The sequence below is a fragment of the Bubalus kerabau genome, chromosome 20 (assembly GCF_029407905.1).
Source record: "Bubalus kerabau isolate K-KA32 ecotype Philippines breed swamp buffalo chromosome 20, PCC_UOA_SB_1v2, whole genome shotgun sequence".
In the NCBI taxonomy this organism is placed as follows: Eukaryota; Metazoa; Chordata; class Mammalia; order Artiodactyla; family Bovidae; genus Bubalus; species Bubalus kerabau.
Genome location: NC_073643.1, coordinates 30,945,689 through 30,962,338, shown reverse-complemented (window position 1 = coordinate 30,962,338; position 16,650 = coordinate 30,945,689). Strand labels below are relative to the sequence as shown.

The 16,650-nt window shown below is 43.9% G+C and overlaps 1 protein-coding gene across 2 annotated transcripts in view; it reads right to left on the bottom strand.

Annotated features, from left to right (window-relative positions):
• Window positions 1-2,907: 2,907 nt before the first annotated feature.
• RYBP (RING1 and YY1 binding protein) overlaps window positions 2,908-16,650 on the bottom strand; it is a 73,861-nt gene continuing 60,118 nt past the window's right edge. For both annotated transcript variants that reach the window (XM_055558301.1, XM_055558303.1), the window contains 3 exons: window positions 7,635-7,811; window positions 7,442-7,540; window positions 2,908-6,945 (listed from right to left, as the gene is read on the bottom strand). In XM_055558301.1, coding sequence (XP_055414276.1) covers window positions 6,693-6,945; window positions 7,442-7,540; window positions 7,635-7,811 — 529 coding nt within the window. In that variant the 3' untranslated portion in view covers window positions 2,908-6,692. The remainder of the gene's footprint in view (window positions 6,946-7,441; window positions 7,541-7,634; window positions 7,812-16,650) is intronic.

Genomic DNA, 16,650 nt, shown 5'->3' with positions numbered 1-16,650 from the left:
CAGCGGAGCACGCTGTTAAATCCTCCCGGAAAGTGACAGAGGACAAACCCACAGGGTGGGGAGCCGGCCCCCTGCCATGACCACGATGCTGGCAAGCAGACACTCCGGGAAGATTTTCCAGTTACAGTTCCGAGCGCCAGGACTTTCCCTCTTCTGCGGTGGGCCTGCTTTACAGCTCTGGATGGCCCTATCTCTGTGACTAATTGGAACCTGAAAGTGAAAGAAGCAATGCCCTTGCAAAGCTGCTGTGGTTTCAAGTGTGGCCTCCACGGTGGGAAGTGGCAGACAGATTAGATAGATAAGGGAATATTTAAAAACAAGATAAGACAATCACAAAACAAAACACTTCTCATTCATTCCCGGTATTAACATCAGTGAAGCAGTAGAATGAACATGCAGGAAATTTTTTGCTCTCCCTTACTAGAAACATACTAAAATATTAGCAACAAATGGGCCACTTGGGGGCAGGGAACAGGGCAGGAGCGGTTTGCTTCAGAGGTGAGGACAATGAGCCCAGGGAGGCTGACTTGCCCAAGGTCACCCAGTCAGGTGGAGGTGGGAGTCTCACCCAGTTCTGACTCCCAAAGTTTGTCCTGTTCTTTCCAAGCATCACATCCGCTTGGTGTTCTGCCCTGTCATCTGAGTCTCGGAGGTCAGCAGAACCGGTGCAGCAGCCTGGGCAAGTTCTGGTCCGGCCTACATGGCAGCACTGTGGCATCGGGCATTTAAAGTGACAGTGTCCACCATGGGCCTCCTCCTCTTGTCCCGTGCTGAGCTATTGAAGAACTGGTGTGGTGGATATTTCGTGCTCTTTTCTTCCCTGACTCCTTCGAGCCTCTCAGCTGCCTTCTACTTGGAATTCCTACAGCTCCATGAAGTGTTCCACAGCGGAAAAGCTGATTAAAAATGGCCTTGTAGGGTTCCCCGATTGCCTCGGGTAGGTCTGATCCAGGGCAGGAAGGGCAAAGGCATTTACCTCCCATGGACGTGGGATGCCTGGAGAGCCGTGTTGAGATTTCTGAGTCTGAATTCAGCGGAAGAGTACTGTGATCGATTTGTGATGCCTGGCACGAGCAAGGCAGGGAGACCAGGTGTGCATGCTGCTGCTGCTGCTAAGTCGCTTCAGTCGTGTCCGACTCTGTGCAACCCCACGGACGGCAGCCCACCAGGCTCCCCGTCCCTGGGATTCTCCAGGCAAGAACACCAGAGTGGGTTGCCATTTCCTTCTCCATAGTCTAGATTAAAAACACCTGCAGGAATGGCCACTCAGTCTGTGCCCTTTCTCCACATACCAGGCAGTCCTACTCAGAATTTTTCAGAACCACACCAGGTGCAGAACTAGGCACTGGATGCCCCACAGCAGGCTTCCACCCTAGCCTTGCAGGTAACGCCTGGAGAGAAGGCAGGGTGACCAGGCAGAACACAACAGCTTTCACTCCAGACTTCAGTCCCTTTCTCTCTCCAGACAAGGCCAATGATCTTTCCTAGAAAAATGAGAGCCTTTCCTCCCAGTATTCAGTGGTTCATATCTGCTCTGTCTAACAGAGCTCAGGCTGCCAGATGAAGACTGACATTTCCTGACAAGCACCAGTAAGGGTGGCCAGATTAGAACCTGGCTTCTCTTGATGATTAGCAAGCAAGACTTTGATCAATTTTTACACCTAACACACCAGTGGCTCCGAAGCTTTCCTTGCTATGATGTTAAAGTTTCAGAGGAGCTCTACAGAACTGCTGAGAGGTCATGGATGAAAGAGATGCAGGGCCTCACTGACAGCTCTTTCCTTCTCCTCACTGCTCTGGGGAAGGGGCTGGCCCGTTTCCATGTTACTGGACAATGAATGCTGAACTTTTCAGCTGAAGACATCATCCTACCCTCAACCAAGATTAACTCAGCAAGAGCTTCCTACCACGGTGATGTTACTACATCGGCCATGGTATTCCTCAGTAGGGGTGTCTAGACATGCGTTATCAAGACTGGCGTTTAACTAAAGACATGGGAAAGAAGACTTCACCTTCCTTCTCATCTTCACAACTTGAAGGAATTCACTAGAAGACATCCCTGCACTTCCATGGTAGGGACCAGCCTTCAGCTGTATCTATTACGGGAGGCAGCCTCTAGCTTCCCCAAAGGGTAGTGCCAGTGTGGGGACCCTCAAAAAGATTCCTCAGGCACCAAGGAAAGCTGAGAGTCAGGGTACAGCCAGCCCATTGCCTGAGGGCGCTGGGAAACATGAGAGTCACTAACCCTATTCTTCAATCCGTCCAGATTCTTTCCAAGACTCTTGAAGAGCCAGACTCGGGTTATGTATGACCCAGTACTGGAAGACAAAAAAGAATGAAGTTTGCTTTCTTTTACCAGGACAAATCAGTTTTCATATTACGATCCTGCACCATTTACACTCTTCCCATTTGCTAGTTCAAGTGCAGACTAAGAGTAATTGGGTGAATCTCAGAAGTGTCCTAAGTGGTTTCCACATTCTTTGGAAGTGACTACCTCCCTAGCACTGGGCAAGATGCCGGCTTTGTGCAGCTTTTAGGTATGACACCATTTCCTTTACCATGAGGGTCACAGTTAACCTACCTGCAGTTGGCCAGAAATGGGTTCTTTCCAGGGTTCTTCAGTCAGGCACTGAATTAACCAGTTACGCATCATCTTCAATCCCTTCATTAAATCACCACTGCCTACCTCAAAGGACTCTTTTAGAGACACTTGTTTGCTTTCTTCCAAAATTCGGGCGTCCTTTTGTTCCATTATATTTTCTGCTGCAGCTCTGAGCCATGTCCTGAGATGCCCAAATCAACTTCAGCATCTTATAAACTCAAGCTCTCCTCAAATACTACCTAAGTGAAAAATCTGAGTACAAAAAGTAACCTACTTGCTAATGTCTACACAGACAAAAATAAAGATTTCAATGTAAATTTTACTATTTTATTTGTGAAAAAACTACAAGCAGAATTCATAAATAGACATTTCTATTTAAAGCAGGAAAACGATAAAGTGGCTTCTAATAACATAGTCGTGCACATGCCAGTAACAGGAATATATTAACATCTTTTATTTGCTAGACAAAGAGCAGTGTCCAATATAAATTTCCCCCAAACATTTAAGACCTGTGAATTTCTGACCAGTTCACAAAACCACTGACACTTTAGCATGAAGAAAAAAACAAACCTAACAGACTGTCAGCTCTAAAGACATTACAGAGCAGAAACTTCCAAAAGCGTTATACAAGCTGTCTTTCTGGGCAAATGAAAAATATAGCTCGTATAATACATTAACAAAAATTCACAAGATAAGATTATGTTTTGACATACTTAACAAGCATTCTCTATTTGTCTCCAACAAACAAAGCTAAGGAAATAATGTAACCATCTTTACACAGTAAATTAAGGTTACAAGTCATACACAAGAACAGAACTGCTTGCGCATTAAAAACTGTTCAGCTCCATTGTCATACTCTAAATGTTGGCTCTTAAACCATTTTCGGTTACATACAAGCAAAGGTTATTATATATCAGCAATTAATAAATTTTCAATAATTTAAGATACGGTAGCTTAAAAAAGTAGACTGAGAATGGTCTTGATAAGGCAGGTGAAACATCTTAGTGGAACTAAACTCACAGAAGCTTCTGCCAATGTTTTAAATGTCCAGATTAAAACTGAAAGATTTTGATTGAAAATATTTTGAGGGTATCAGGATGTCGTATTTACCTTTTTTTGCCTTTTTTTGAACTGCATGACTCAAGCAAAGCAGGTTGGGTAAGCCCTGTGTGCGCGTGCGCACGCGCAAGTGTGAAAGATCGTGTGGTATTAAAACAAATGGAAACTTGCAAGCATTAACACTGTGCTTTTGTTTTGCTTTTATAACCTGCTTACTGTGCTGCCGAATACCAAGTATTTCTGGTCCTCTTTCAATATATATCTTTTATCATCTACACTAGTGTTTTTACACGCTGCCTACTAATTGTAGGGTAAACTGCAAAAGCAGGAAGTTACAGGAATTCCATTTCCAGAATACATGCCTGAGGGATGTCATCCATTTCGGAAATTAAAAGTCTGAAGTACCTATCATCTCACTATTGTAACACAACACACAAGAGCAGCTAGAGGATGGGCCCAAAAACACCTGATTGCTGAGAGCGCTCCCACCGCGAGCTGCTGCAGTTTCTACCAAACTGGCAGTATCATCTCACCTGTTCTAAAGCAGCCCTCCCTTCCTTCACCCCTCCCTATTCTTTATCCTTAAATTTATCACGGAGGCAGAACTGAAAAACCGAGACATTGGCAATGAATTAGCAGCCTCTGAGTAGCTGGTTAATCAGCTTTTTCCACTAGTCTAGGGGTCCAATCACTTTACATGAAACTAATTTTGCAAAAGTACAGTGTTTCTGAACAAAGTGCATACCAACATTACTGGTTCCAAAAGCAGTGCAACCCACATGAGTTTGGTGGCATTTAAATTTTTTTAAAAAGTTAATTAAAAAACCTAGCAACTTCTTACATCTCTGGAAAATAAATATGGCTGACTAATTTACCCTCCCTGAGACCCTTAATAAAAGGAATATTAAAACTTTAGAAGGAATGTCTTTGCAATACCCCACTAATATTAAAATGTGGATTTAAAATTCATAGTCAAATCACTATGTATTATATATTCTGATGCTTACAGAAAGCATCTGATTTCCTTTGGTTCAGTAATAAATACTTTAAAAATGTATTTAAAAAGGTTAAGTATAGCTTGCATCCCAGATACAAGCAGTATTTTTTAAAAAGAGGGGAAACATTGTCCATGCATTTGAGAATAGGACCACAGCAACAAATGGCACTGCTTTATCATCTATACCTTTGAGAACAGAATTTAAATGATGGTACATCAGTGACTACAGAATAGTTTTAATGTAAACGTGAAAGGAACCTTTCCTGTTGGCTACTCAAATCAAGCTGTTAATTTTTCTTTTAACTCGTTGCCTCCATACACAGAAGTTACTTCTATTCTTAAGCAAACCAGGTTTTTCAAAACACCAAAATGCAGCGTTTCATCACTAATCTGCTGCCCTCCCAGGTCGAATAAAGGAAGGTGACATCAAGTTCCCATGCTTGAAATGACTCTCAAGTCTACCAACTCTGCGAATATGAATGTAAGAGTCAGATAGAAGAGAGATCCTAAATCCAAACAAAGCAAAACAGAACATTTTTTTTTAATGAGGAGGGGTGGGTTCATATTAGTGGTCTTTTACACGTTTTTTATTTTTGCAAGGCATCTAAAAAAAAAAAAAAAAGAGTGAAAAGAATCTTTTTAAAAAAGAGTTTACTCAAGCTGTCTTTGTGTTGAGGAAGTAAAAGCTCACAGGCTCACAGAAAGTAGGAGCTTTCCCTGCAACTCTAGCTGCCAGCCCTCCAACCATTTCTTCAGCACTTGCATTCCTTCCCACAGCAGGGAACTGAGACACATCATGGGACTGAAAACTTCATGTCGGGACTGGATGTGTTGGTTGATAACCTCTGTTCAGTCAAACAACAAGACTAGACTTTAAGAAAGGAAAAGAATTCTCACTGAATGGTAAGGGAAACAAGGGGCTGTGAGGCAAATAAAGTTCGATTAAACGAAACACCATGGGCAAAGTGGAAACAGGGATTTGCTTCTTGTATGGACCAAAAGTACAAGTTAGACAGTTTGAATCCTAAAACTAAGAGACAATTTATCGATTTACCTCAGACATGAGTAGAGGTCTGGAATATGGATGGAATTCGAGTGACAGAATACCATATTTTCATGAGTGCTTATGTAAGAAGAGCAAAGTGAACATGTAACCGTAATTTACACGAATACTTGGCATTCTGGAGCTAGTTTAGTTACTTTCGAATGATCAAAGCCCTCCCAACTAAACCACTTGTGATTTGTCAGTCATTCCACCACAAATGCAGGCTATCTGGAGCAGTCTTTAAATTTGAGATCACATTGTTTAAAAAATATATATTTTCGTATCAAGCAGTACTCTTTAGACAGATGAGAAGAGTCAAGTTCCCACGTGGGTTGGAACATACTTCATGTGAGACTGATTTTACTTTACTTTCAGCACTTTCATAGAAGGGACTGTCCCAGATCTGTAACTGTTCAATGTTGTATTCACTTCACAGTGTATCAAGCACCAGCGTTGCCATGGATTGGTTTCAAATAACCTTTTATATATAATTTTATATTTATATATATATAGTTATATCAAAACTGATAGTACATAGTATAACTGGAAGAAAGAACTAAACGTAAAAGGATATGCTGAAAGGATGGAGTCTGTGAACACAATAAATAAAAGCGCCCTCCCCCGCCCACCCTGCCCTCCCCCAACAAAACAAAAACAAAAAACCAGTTGTAATGTACATGGAAAATTGTGCACAGCAGATTTTTTTTTTTTTTTATAAAAAGTAGATTCAGGAGCACATCCAATTATAAATGATTGTTAGGAAAATCATATAAAACAATGGAATACATAAAAGTGTCAAGAGTAATCAATCGTCAGGGTGCGAAATTCCTTGGTGGCCAAATGCCCATGGCAAGCAGAAATTATCCTGGCAGCATCACTAAGAGGTCGATGTCCACAGAAGATTTTCCAGGGGGTGCAAGCAGCATGGGCAGGTGGAGGATGTGAATTTCATACCCTGATTCATAGTTTTCACAATTCCATGTGCAACTTCAGAAAGACTCATCATTTACTGCTGACATGTCGCCCTTTGGCGTGGAGGAGCGGGAGGAACCCTTGTCTGTGCTCTCCGACCCCGAGCTGCTCTGGTTCTGCTGTTCTGACCCTGCACTGGAGGTCACTGTGGATGAGGACGTCGAGGAGGAGCGAGTCTTTTCCTTAAAGTCTGTGATAATGACGGTGACGTTGCCCACAGTCACTGCCAACTGCTGTGCGGTGCTCCTGTCTACGTTTTTCAGCCGGGGCCTGGAGGCAGCACCACATGGGAAGAGCCTGTTAAATCAGGTATGCGTGCAAAGGACCTCGGTTCCAATGTCACACACTCACACTTCATGACACTGTGGCAATCAATCTCTCTCTCACACACACACACTTCATGGCACTGTGGCAATGAAACACACACACACACTTCACGGCACTGTGGCAATGAATCTAAACTGCCAGCACGAATACCAATGCTTACTACCAGATCTGCTGAAAAGCTTAGCAAGAATGGAAACCATGGTGAGCAAAGCTTTGGACCACTGTGAAATTAAAATCAATTTATCTTTCTCCTGTTTTGGTCTCAGTGATTAAAAAAAATAGCTCATATCTATGTGCATGTATTTTGAAAGTTAATAGTCCCACCCCAACTCTTCATCCCACCCCTTAGCCTACAAACCCACAGACACAAAACCACCCCCGACTCGAGTATGAGCAGGTGAATCTGGGCAGTGATGTATTTCAGTCTAGTTTCAAATACCTTGAGGTGTGATTCGTTTCACTGGTCTTTGTTGTAGCATTTGCAGACTGTATACTGTTCACTTCGCTAGGAGGATCTTTCAGAATATCAGACTTTGGTCTAAATGGGGAGATAGAAAAAGAGGCATTTAAAAGATATCTTTGATTTGCCTGCAAAATAACACAGTACTGTACTGAGTTACTCAAGAACTTACTTTGTTTTCTTGTTGGTATTTTTCTTGGTGACACTAGGACTAATTTCTTTATCTTTCTCAGGCTTCTCTTTGTCTTGTTTTTCAACTTTCTCCTTCTTCTCCTTTTTAGGGGGTGGTGGAGTGGCATACTGCTGGGCCACTTGCTGTGCCACCAGCTGGGAATTGATCCGAGGTTTTCTACAACATTCAAGAAAAGATGCCTCATTATTTGCTTTATAAATATTTCTCTGATTTTAAAATTTTGGTCTCATAATGTTTAGGCATTTTATTACCAGCATCTGGCAACTCAAAACTAAATTATATGGTGTTATTTCTACATTATTATTTCTAGGTAGTATGGTTAAGTCCATAGACCTTTTCCTCTTTCAAATCCACTCTCTGTATACCTTTAACAACATAGACACATGTGCTCAAATACACACATCCCTGTGCAGTCAAGACGTTCAGCCAATAAAACACGATTGCTTCTAAGAGTGCTGAGAACACTACTTCTTTTGAGTTGTCAAGATTATACTGACTGACAGCTTTCAAATACTGCTGCTGCAGAGGGTTAATCTCATTTTATTAAATGGACACTGGTAATCCCTTGAAAAGAGAATGAAATTAGAAGTGTGACATTCACTCCTCAATCTAATTATTCCGACTTGGTCTGGTCCCCTGCAGTTCTGTGATTGGCACCACCAACAACACAGAGCAATAGAAGGTAACTGTGGTTCATGCGCGCTCCCAAGGGGGTGAACACTGAAAATCACTATGAAAAAAATCTTAGCAAAGTGATACATTCACTGTGCCATCGATCATTATGTGTGCGCCAGTCTCCAACTGACACTGCTTTTTAGCACTATTGTTTACAAAGTCTAAATGGTGCCAAATGTTTCTCACAATGCATGACCATTCAGACCCAAACGGCAAAGGGAGAAAGGAAAAGCTTAGAACACAATATTAATTTTCAAAGACATTAGCATCTAGATCGACATTTACAATATAATAAACTCTCCAAGTATAAGGTGTGAAGGTGAAAGTCAGCCAGTCATGTCCGACTCTTTGTGACCCCATGGACTACACAGTCCATGGAATTCTCCAGGCCAGAATACCGGAGTGGGTAGCCTTTCCCTTCTCCAGGGGATCCTCCCAACCCAGGACAGAACCAGGTCTTCCACTTTGCAGGCGGATTCTTTACACCAGCTGAGCCACAACGGAAGCCTGAGGAAGGATGCATGTATCTACATTAGGGTCACTAATGAGGTGAAGCACCTGCTGGCCACCATATAACAACCCCCCTCAGACCCTGTATCGGCTCTGCTCCCCACCATGGAGGCACAGGCCAAAGAAAAGCAACTGGACAGATGAGCCCTGACTCATCCATGAAAGAGCCAGTGGTAGAGGAACGGAAATGGAAGGAAAAAAATCAAAAACAAACCTAGGAAAAACAAGTTTCTTTTAAAAATAACCATGCCATTTTATTAAAAAAAAAAAAAAAAAAAAAAGCTGCTAGGAACAGGACACACTGTCTGAAATACCTCTTGGGAGAGGCTGTGATGTGGCTGAGAAGAAATAGAGGATGGATGGAGAGGGGACAGCCGCCTACCCCACAACTTCATCAAGGCCGCCTGCTCGGGGGAGTCCCTGGCTTTTGTCTGAGCGTCTCGGAGCTGGTTCCACAGTCGTGGCTTTGCAGGAAACTGATGAACAAAGGATCAACCCCAGGGCAAGTCTCCTATGGTCTCCAGCAAACACAGGCCTTGGCGATTGACGGCACACAATGAAACCCAGTCACAGGCACCGTCACCTCAGGCTGGCCCACAACCACCAACAGCCTCACCTGCCGCTGAGCAGGGACTCAAACACAGATGTGCAGTGCAGGGGGCAAAGGGAGGCGGCGCTTCAGCTAAGGCCCTGCCCTTTCCTGCGAAAGGGAACTTTCCTTTTTAATAGGTTTGCTTCCTTGGTGGCTCAGACAGTAAAGAATCTGTCTGCAATGCAGGAGACCCGGGTTCGAGCCCTGGTTAGGAAGATCCTCTGGAGAAGGGGATGGCAATCCACTTCACTATTCTTGCCTGGGAAATCCCATGGACAGAGGAGCCTGGCGGGCTACCACAATCCACAGGGTCGCAAAAAGTCAAGACACTTAACAAAGGCAGCAGCAGCCTATCCTACTCCTTCAAAGAGGAAGTGTATCTGTTAATACGTAAGAGAGAAGATAATCACCACTACAAGTCATTTCACAAGTACTCACCAGGGACACAAACAGATCAGATCAGCTGTCTACAGGGATTACCAGGCAGCTTAAATCAGAGTAAAAAAACAAAACACAACTGTCTTACACTAACCAATACTCAAGATGAAATAACTTAAGCAGAGTTTAACTAAGTATATAACAAAAAGCTACCTTGATGGAGAATTTCAATTAAGCTCGTATGTATACTTCACGACACAGAATGACGAGAGAGGACAGCGTGACAGCAGTCCAAGACCACCTTCAACAGACACTCAATGGCACCCCAAGCCCTTGCCCCAAAGAACCCCTAGGCTCGCCCAGCAGGCCTGCCCAATCTGAGTTACGGGGGCCCTGTCTCACTCCAGGCACATCCTATAAAGTTCTACAAGGCTACTTACCACACCACTATGTAACTATCAATCAAAGGCACACTCCTGAATGGCACGACTGCATCTTAATCATCTTTGTCCCTATGGCATTCAGCACAGTACCAGGTACCCAGTAAAATTACCTCCTGGTTGAATGAAGAATAAACAAACACTGCAGAGAAAGCCAAAGTAAGATAAGGACTGAGAAAAAAGCCCAAGCTCTGGTGATCAGGTCACTGCTGACTTTTAGGAGAGCAAGCCGCATGAGACTGGGGTTGCAAAAATGAAGGGGTGACAGGATGTCAGAGGAATAACCTAGAGGCGGCCAGTAAGAATTTTTTTGGAGAAATGTCGCGGTGAGGTAAAGATGGTCCTGCCACTACAGAGATGGGTCAGCATGGTCGGAGCAGATTTCCATAGGAAAGGGAGGCTGAAGTCACGTATATTGTAGAGGGAGAAAGACGGAAGGCAGGCAAGACAGCAATGTCAGCCATGGGCCAAAGGAGAGAAAGCACATAATCAAGCAAAGCACTGGCAGAGGCACAGTCTTCTGAGACAGGGGAGGGATGCTAGGTACTGGGGGGTTATGGACAGAATATGGAAATGAGAAATCAGAGAAGAGATCCTGAAACCATAGACATCAGAAGTGGTGCCTAGGTTGGTAAGCAGCTGGAACTGCCAGAACAGAGAGCTAGGAATAGGCAGAGATGAAAAGAAGTCACCCTTGTTTCACAAACAGCCCTTTACACAAGTGCCTGGTGCGACTGAGAGCAGCTCGCCAGCATCGGGACGTGCTGCTCCATGATGGAGCCCTGGGGGCCGCTCAGGCGGCTCACCCAGGCCAAATGCACAGTGTGCACAGGGAGCAGGCCCGGGCCGCCTCGCGCTCCTCCCACGGACGACCACGCTCTAACACCGCAGCAAGCAACCCCTCAGGGTGCTTCAGTACAGGTGCCGCAAGCCGGTACCTAAAGGGCACAACCTACACGCGTGTGCACACACAAAACCAGAGGATGTCCTCACGTGCTCCTAAGGAATGTCTGACCAGAATGGTGAAATAAATGTTCCAACACTCTAATGTGTAACCAAACCGAAACTTCACAAATGAAAAGGACCCAAGGCTAACTCGGAGAAGGCGATGGCACCCTACTCTAGTACTCTTGCCTGGAAAATCCCATGGATGGAGGAGCCTGGTAGGCTGCAGTCCATGGGGTCGCTAAGAGTCGGACACGACTGGGCGACTTCACTTTCATGCATTGGAGAAGGAAATGGTAACCCACTCCAGTGTTCTTGCCTTGAGAATCCCAGGGACGGGGGGGCCTGGTGGGCTGCCGTCTATGGGGTCGCACCGAGTCGGACACGACTGAAGCGACTTAGCAGCAGCAGCAAGGCTAACTGAGATCAGATTACCAAGAAATATAGAGTGTCTGCTAAAGGCGCCTGTGTTGTTTCAGAAGTACATTCTCAGTGTCCTCAAGCAACAACCTAGTAACTCTTCCATCACCACTTGCCCCTTGCCCACAAAAAACCCTCACCAACAAGTTGACAATCATCATTTTAATTATTAGAGCAGTTTTTTCAAACTAGTTCCCCCAACAAATTCCAGTCTTTCTTGGATCAGGGAACGTGGTGAGGTAGGAAAATGCATCCAATTCATTTTGAAATGGTGCAGTGTCACTGAACAAAATGCGTAACTTTTGGAGAAGATGAAGAAACAAGAAAGGGTCATCAGTGGGAGGCCCTCCAAAGGTGCCACCCTGCCAGATCTGCCTTGGCAGTTCCTGCCATCCGTCCCCGCATTTCTAGGCCAGCACGCTCCAATGGCATGAGGGTTGGGAATGTGCCAGCTCCACTAAGAGCCACATGCACCCCATTCCCACCCTGCGGGCCCTCCCAGTTCAACGCTATAAACTGCTGTGAAGCAGCAGGAGCAGAGCCACCTCCCAGCCACCCCAGGACAGGCACACTGTGAGCCCCGAGCCAGCAGTGTCCTCTAGATCAGGAGGTCCAGACCCCTGTCTAAGGCTTATAGCAAATGGCTGACCTGGGGGTTTCAACACAGGCCCAAATGAACCATCATTCAAAAACTCCTCTTACGAAAGGAACTTCACAATGTCCCTCCCTTCACCACCCATGTGTTGTGTGTGCACACGCGCGTGTGTGGGGTGGGGAGGGGGCACAGGGTGCTAGGAATGAAAGACCCAGGTCAATCCAGGCTACGATTTCGACAGACACCTGCACAAGAATTCCAGCACACCTGCTAACCCCACTGTCCTCATTGGAGCAAGCGGAGGACTACTTGGTTATCCTTAAGAGAAAACGGCAGGAGGAGACAAGCTGGTGAGAATGTTTTCTGATGTCTACGGAACATTTCCCATAAAGAATGAACCCTATCACAGTATTTAATACTGTTGATCAGTGAGAAATAGTTACTTCTCACAGATTTACACTGCCCAATGCAGTCTTTTAAATGTTACACAACACACCATAAATAGCTTGTTTAATGCGCATGTTGTAGGGAAGTCAGTTCTTCAATATGGAGCTGAGAGTCTGGATTCTCCAAAATTACCTAAGTTTCCCAAGAAACAAATCTTAAACAAGCAATCAACAGCCTTCACAATATAGGGGAAACCTCAGGTCAATGAACGTGGTTTATTGCTTTTAGTGTCTAAGCCTCAAAGCCCATCAACTAAAAATAATAAAACAAACAATAAAAATGCTACACAGCCTGACCAGAAATGCTAAAATACAACAGGGGGCCTGGTTTCCTTTGTAAAAGTACATTTAGCAATGAAAGCTTTTTCCTATCTTAGTCTTCAACACTATATTCTGTCAATAACAAAATTTTTAGTTTTCTCAAAAATTTTGTTTATTGTTGTTTTTACAATAGTTTACAAAAGAAAATCTGCTGTGAAATTTCAAATAGACATCATCAAGAAATCTTGTCTATTTGAGCCCACACGAACACAAATGAGAGCAAAAAACAAAAAAAACAAGCCATCTTCCTGGACTGCTTAAATGGGTGCACTCATGGCACTTTGGGGAACATGGGCAAACCTTACATTCCCCCACACAGCCCTTTCCTTTTCCACTGTGTGCTCAGGGGATCTGAGGTCACTTCTCCTGTGCTTTTCTGTATCTCAGCTCCCACAACCAGAAAAAAGAGACAACTACTTCTTTAGCTCAGGCAACAAAGAGCAGTAACACATGGTTTCTTTTGTTTCATGATGGCCAGCTGTTCCTAAACTATCACTTGTGTTCTGGCTCACCTATGGGATTTTCAACTAAAATACCTCAAAAGCTCTGGAATCAGACAATCAACTTATTCACTAAAAAAACAAACAAAAAAAACTACTCTGCAACTTACAAAATGTCTTCTCCAAGTTAACTTACATTGCCCTTAAGTTTTCTGAACATCGCCTTTATGCCCCCAGCTAACCCCTTCCTTGCCTTGGCAATCTGTTCACTGAAGAATTAGCAATTTTAAGATCTAACTACTCTGAAAATGCCTGTCCATTTAGCTCACACTATCAGGAGAGCCGACAATTCTTTATGACAGATCACATCATGACTGTAATTCAAAGGAGACATCTCCACATGACCCATTTTCCTGTCCCTACACTCAGAAGAGTCTACACATGTGCACTGGGCTAACTAGGGTGCACTCCTCCCGCTCAACAATGACTGAATTTTTCTATTACTGATGCCCCACAATACATACATGAGCGCGCACGCGTGTGCGCGCGTATACACACACACACACACACACACACACACACACACACACACACACACACACACACCAGCTGGGAACAAAGCAAAGTACTCTGCATATCTATTTCCGACTACAACATTTTGAAAATGAAATGGGAATAGTAAATGTAACCTCAAGGAACTGGGTGGGCCAAATGCATAAAAATGCTTTATAAACTTTTTCCCTTTGCAGAGTACCTTGGTAAAGCCATAATGAGGTTCAATAAGGCTGGACTTGTCTGCATACAGTATGTATTTCAAATTAAAGCCACCAAACAGCAAATGTATTTGTGGGATACAATCCATTTTCACATGGGCTAATGCCTGTATTTACCTTTTAAGGCGATTTAAGATTCATACTATGTCTGTCCCAACATTGTCAACCACACACTAAACGGCTCCTGGCTTTCACAGCAAAACAGAAAAGAGGTCCTACAAGAACAACTCGTTTTCTGTGCATTTTACCCACCCACTCCTGACCCATTATATTTTAAAGACCAAAGATAAAGCAGAGGAGAAATGCTGTGAGCAGAACACAGAAGTCAGGATTCTGGCTCCAACATCAATGACCACAAAATCTTAAAAGGGGATACAAGACTCCTTTTAAAATCTAACATGCACAGATAAAACAGATTTGAAGTAATCAGACTACTTTAGGCCTCCTTCCCCTATACCTATCCTTCTTAAAAAAAACACACACCAAAATCCAACAACTAACTACTGCTTATCTGCGACAACGCTAACAGGTATGTTACACAATCACTAGTATTTGGAGTTAAAAAAGAGAAAGAGGATTTACAACCAGACCAAGGACCATTAGTCTGGTAGTCTTTCAGGTATACCAAACTAGGCTGCGAGTTTTTAAATAAAGGGTTTTAATCCCATAAAAATTTCTGTACATTTTTGTATCTGATGACTGCTGCAGTACAGTTATTACTAAGAATCACCCATGTGAGCCAATCTAGCCCAACGAAGACAGACAGATGAGAAAACATGGCAGGTGATCTAGTTCAGTAAATTCCAAAGGAGTTTCTATGTAAGCACGTTCTTTGCCACTATTTTAAAGGATTGATTATCTTGACGGACCAACAGACAAATAAATACACATCTGTTCAGTTATGGCAAGATGAAACCACACAGTACTCCAACCAAATTCTCCCTTGATGGAAGAAACATCAGACGTTGTTGTACAGTTGTTAGTCCCAGTGACTAGGGTGCCATTTCAGCTTGCTGGTTTAGGCCCAGGTCATTATGGAGAAGGGAATGGCAATCCACTCCAGCACTCTTGCCTGGAAAATCCCATGGACCGAGGAGCCTCATAGGCTACAGTCCATGGGGTCACAAGAGTCAGACATGACTGAGCAACTTCACTTCACTTCACTATTACTCAGACCTAGCTGGCTTTGTTTTGGAAAGAGGAATACTCTTGGCCTTCCCTAGAGTTGCTCTTGGCACAGAGGCAGGCTACTCCACAAAGTAGTGTGGAATGTTTGTGACCTTGGGACCTTCACTGCTAGGAGCATACACTGTATAGTGTTATTAAATTCTCTCTGCTCCTCAAATAGTATCTCTTCTTGCTGTTCTTTTCTCTCCTAAAGAGTTTTCCCCCCATCTCAAGTAAATACTCATCTTCAGGAAGTTTCTCAAATCCTCTGGCTTATCTTCTAGAATGAGCCATTGGAGGGCCTTAGGGGTTTGAGTTCTTCTCCTTGACTCAGGAGAACCACTCTGCTCTGCATAAGGAAACAAAAATTTCCCCTTCAAACTGGACTCCAACTATCAGGTTAAAAACAAAAACAAGCCATTCCCTTTATCTCAGCAACTTCTCCATCCTCGCTTTAACAGATGATAGGCAGAGTGCAGACTTTGAGTTAGGACAGGCTCTGGACTTTATCCAGACTTGCTATTGAGCCTGGGTAAATTCTCTAAGTGGGAATGGGGCCACACCTAACTTAACAGGGCTTAAGATTAAAGGAGGTCAAGTTCACTTAGCTCTTGTCATAGTTCATGTACACAGAACATGTAGACATTCTACAAAATACTGATTGTTGTTCAGTTGCTGGGTTGTGTCCGACTCTTTGTGACCCCGTGGACTGAAGCATGCCAGGCTTCCCTGTCCTTCATCATCTCCTCATTTCCCGGAGTTTGCTCAAACTCATGTCCATTTGGTGATGCCATCCAACCATTTCATTCTCTGTTGTTGCCTTCCTGCCTTCAATCTTTCCCATCATCTGGGTATTTCCCAATGAGCCGGCTCTTTGCATCAAGTGGCCAAAGTATCGGAGTTTCAGCTTTAGCATCTGTCCTCCCAATGAATATTCAGGGTTGATTTTCTTCAGGATTGACTGGCTTGATCTCCTTGCTGTCCAAGGAACTCTCAAGAGTCTTCTCCAGCACCACGGTTCAAAGGCATCAATTCTTTGGCACTCAGCCTTCTTTACTGTCCAGCTCTCACATCTGTGCATGACTACTGGAGAAAAACCATAGCTTTGACTATACCAACCTTTGTCGGCAAAGTGATGTCTCTGCTTTTTAATATGCTGTCGAGGTTGGTCACAGCTTTTCTTCCAAAGAGCAAGCGACTTTTAATTTCATGGCTGCAGTCACCATCTGCAGTGATTTTGGAGCCCAGTCTGTCACTGTTTTCACTTTTCCCCCATCTATTTGCCGTGAGGTG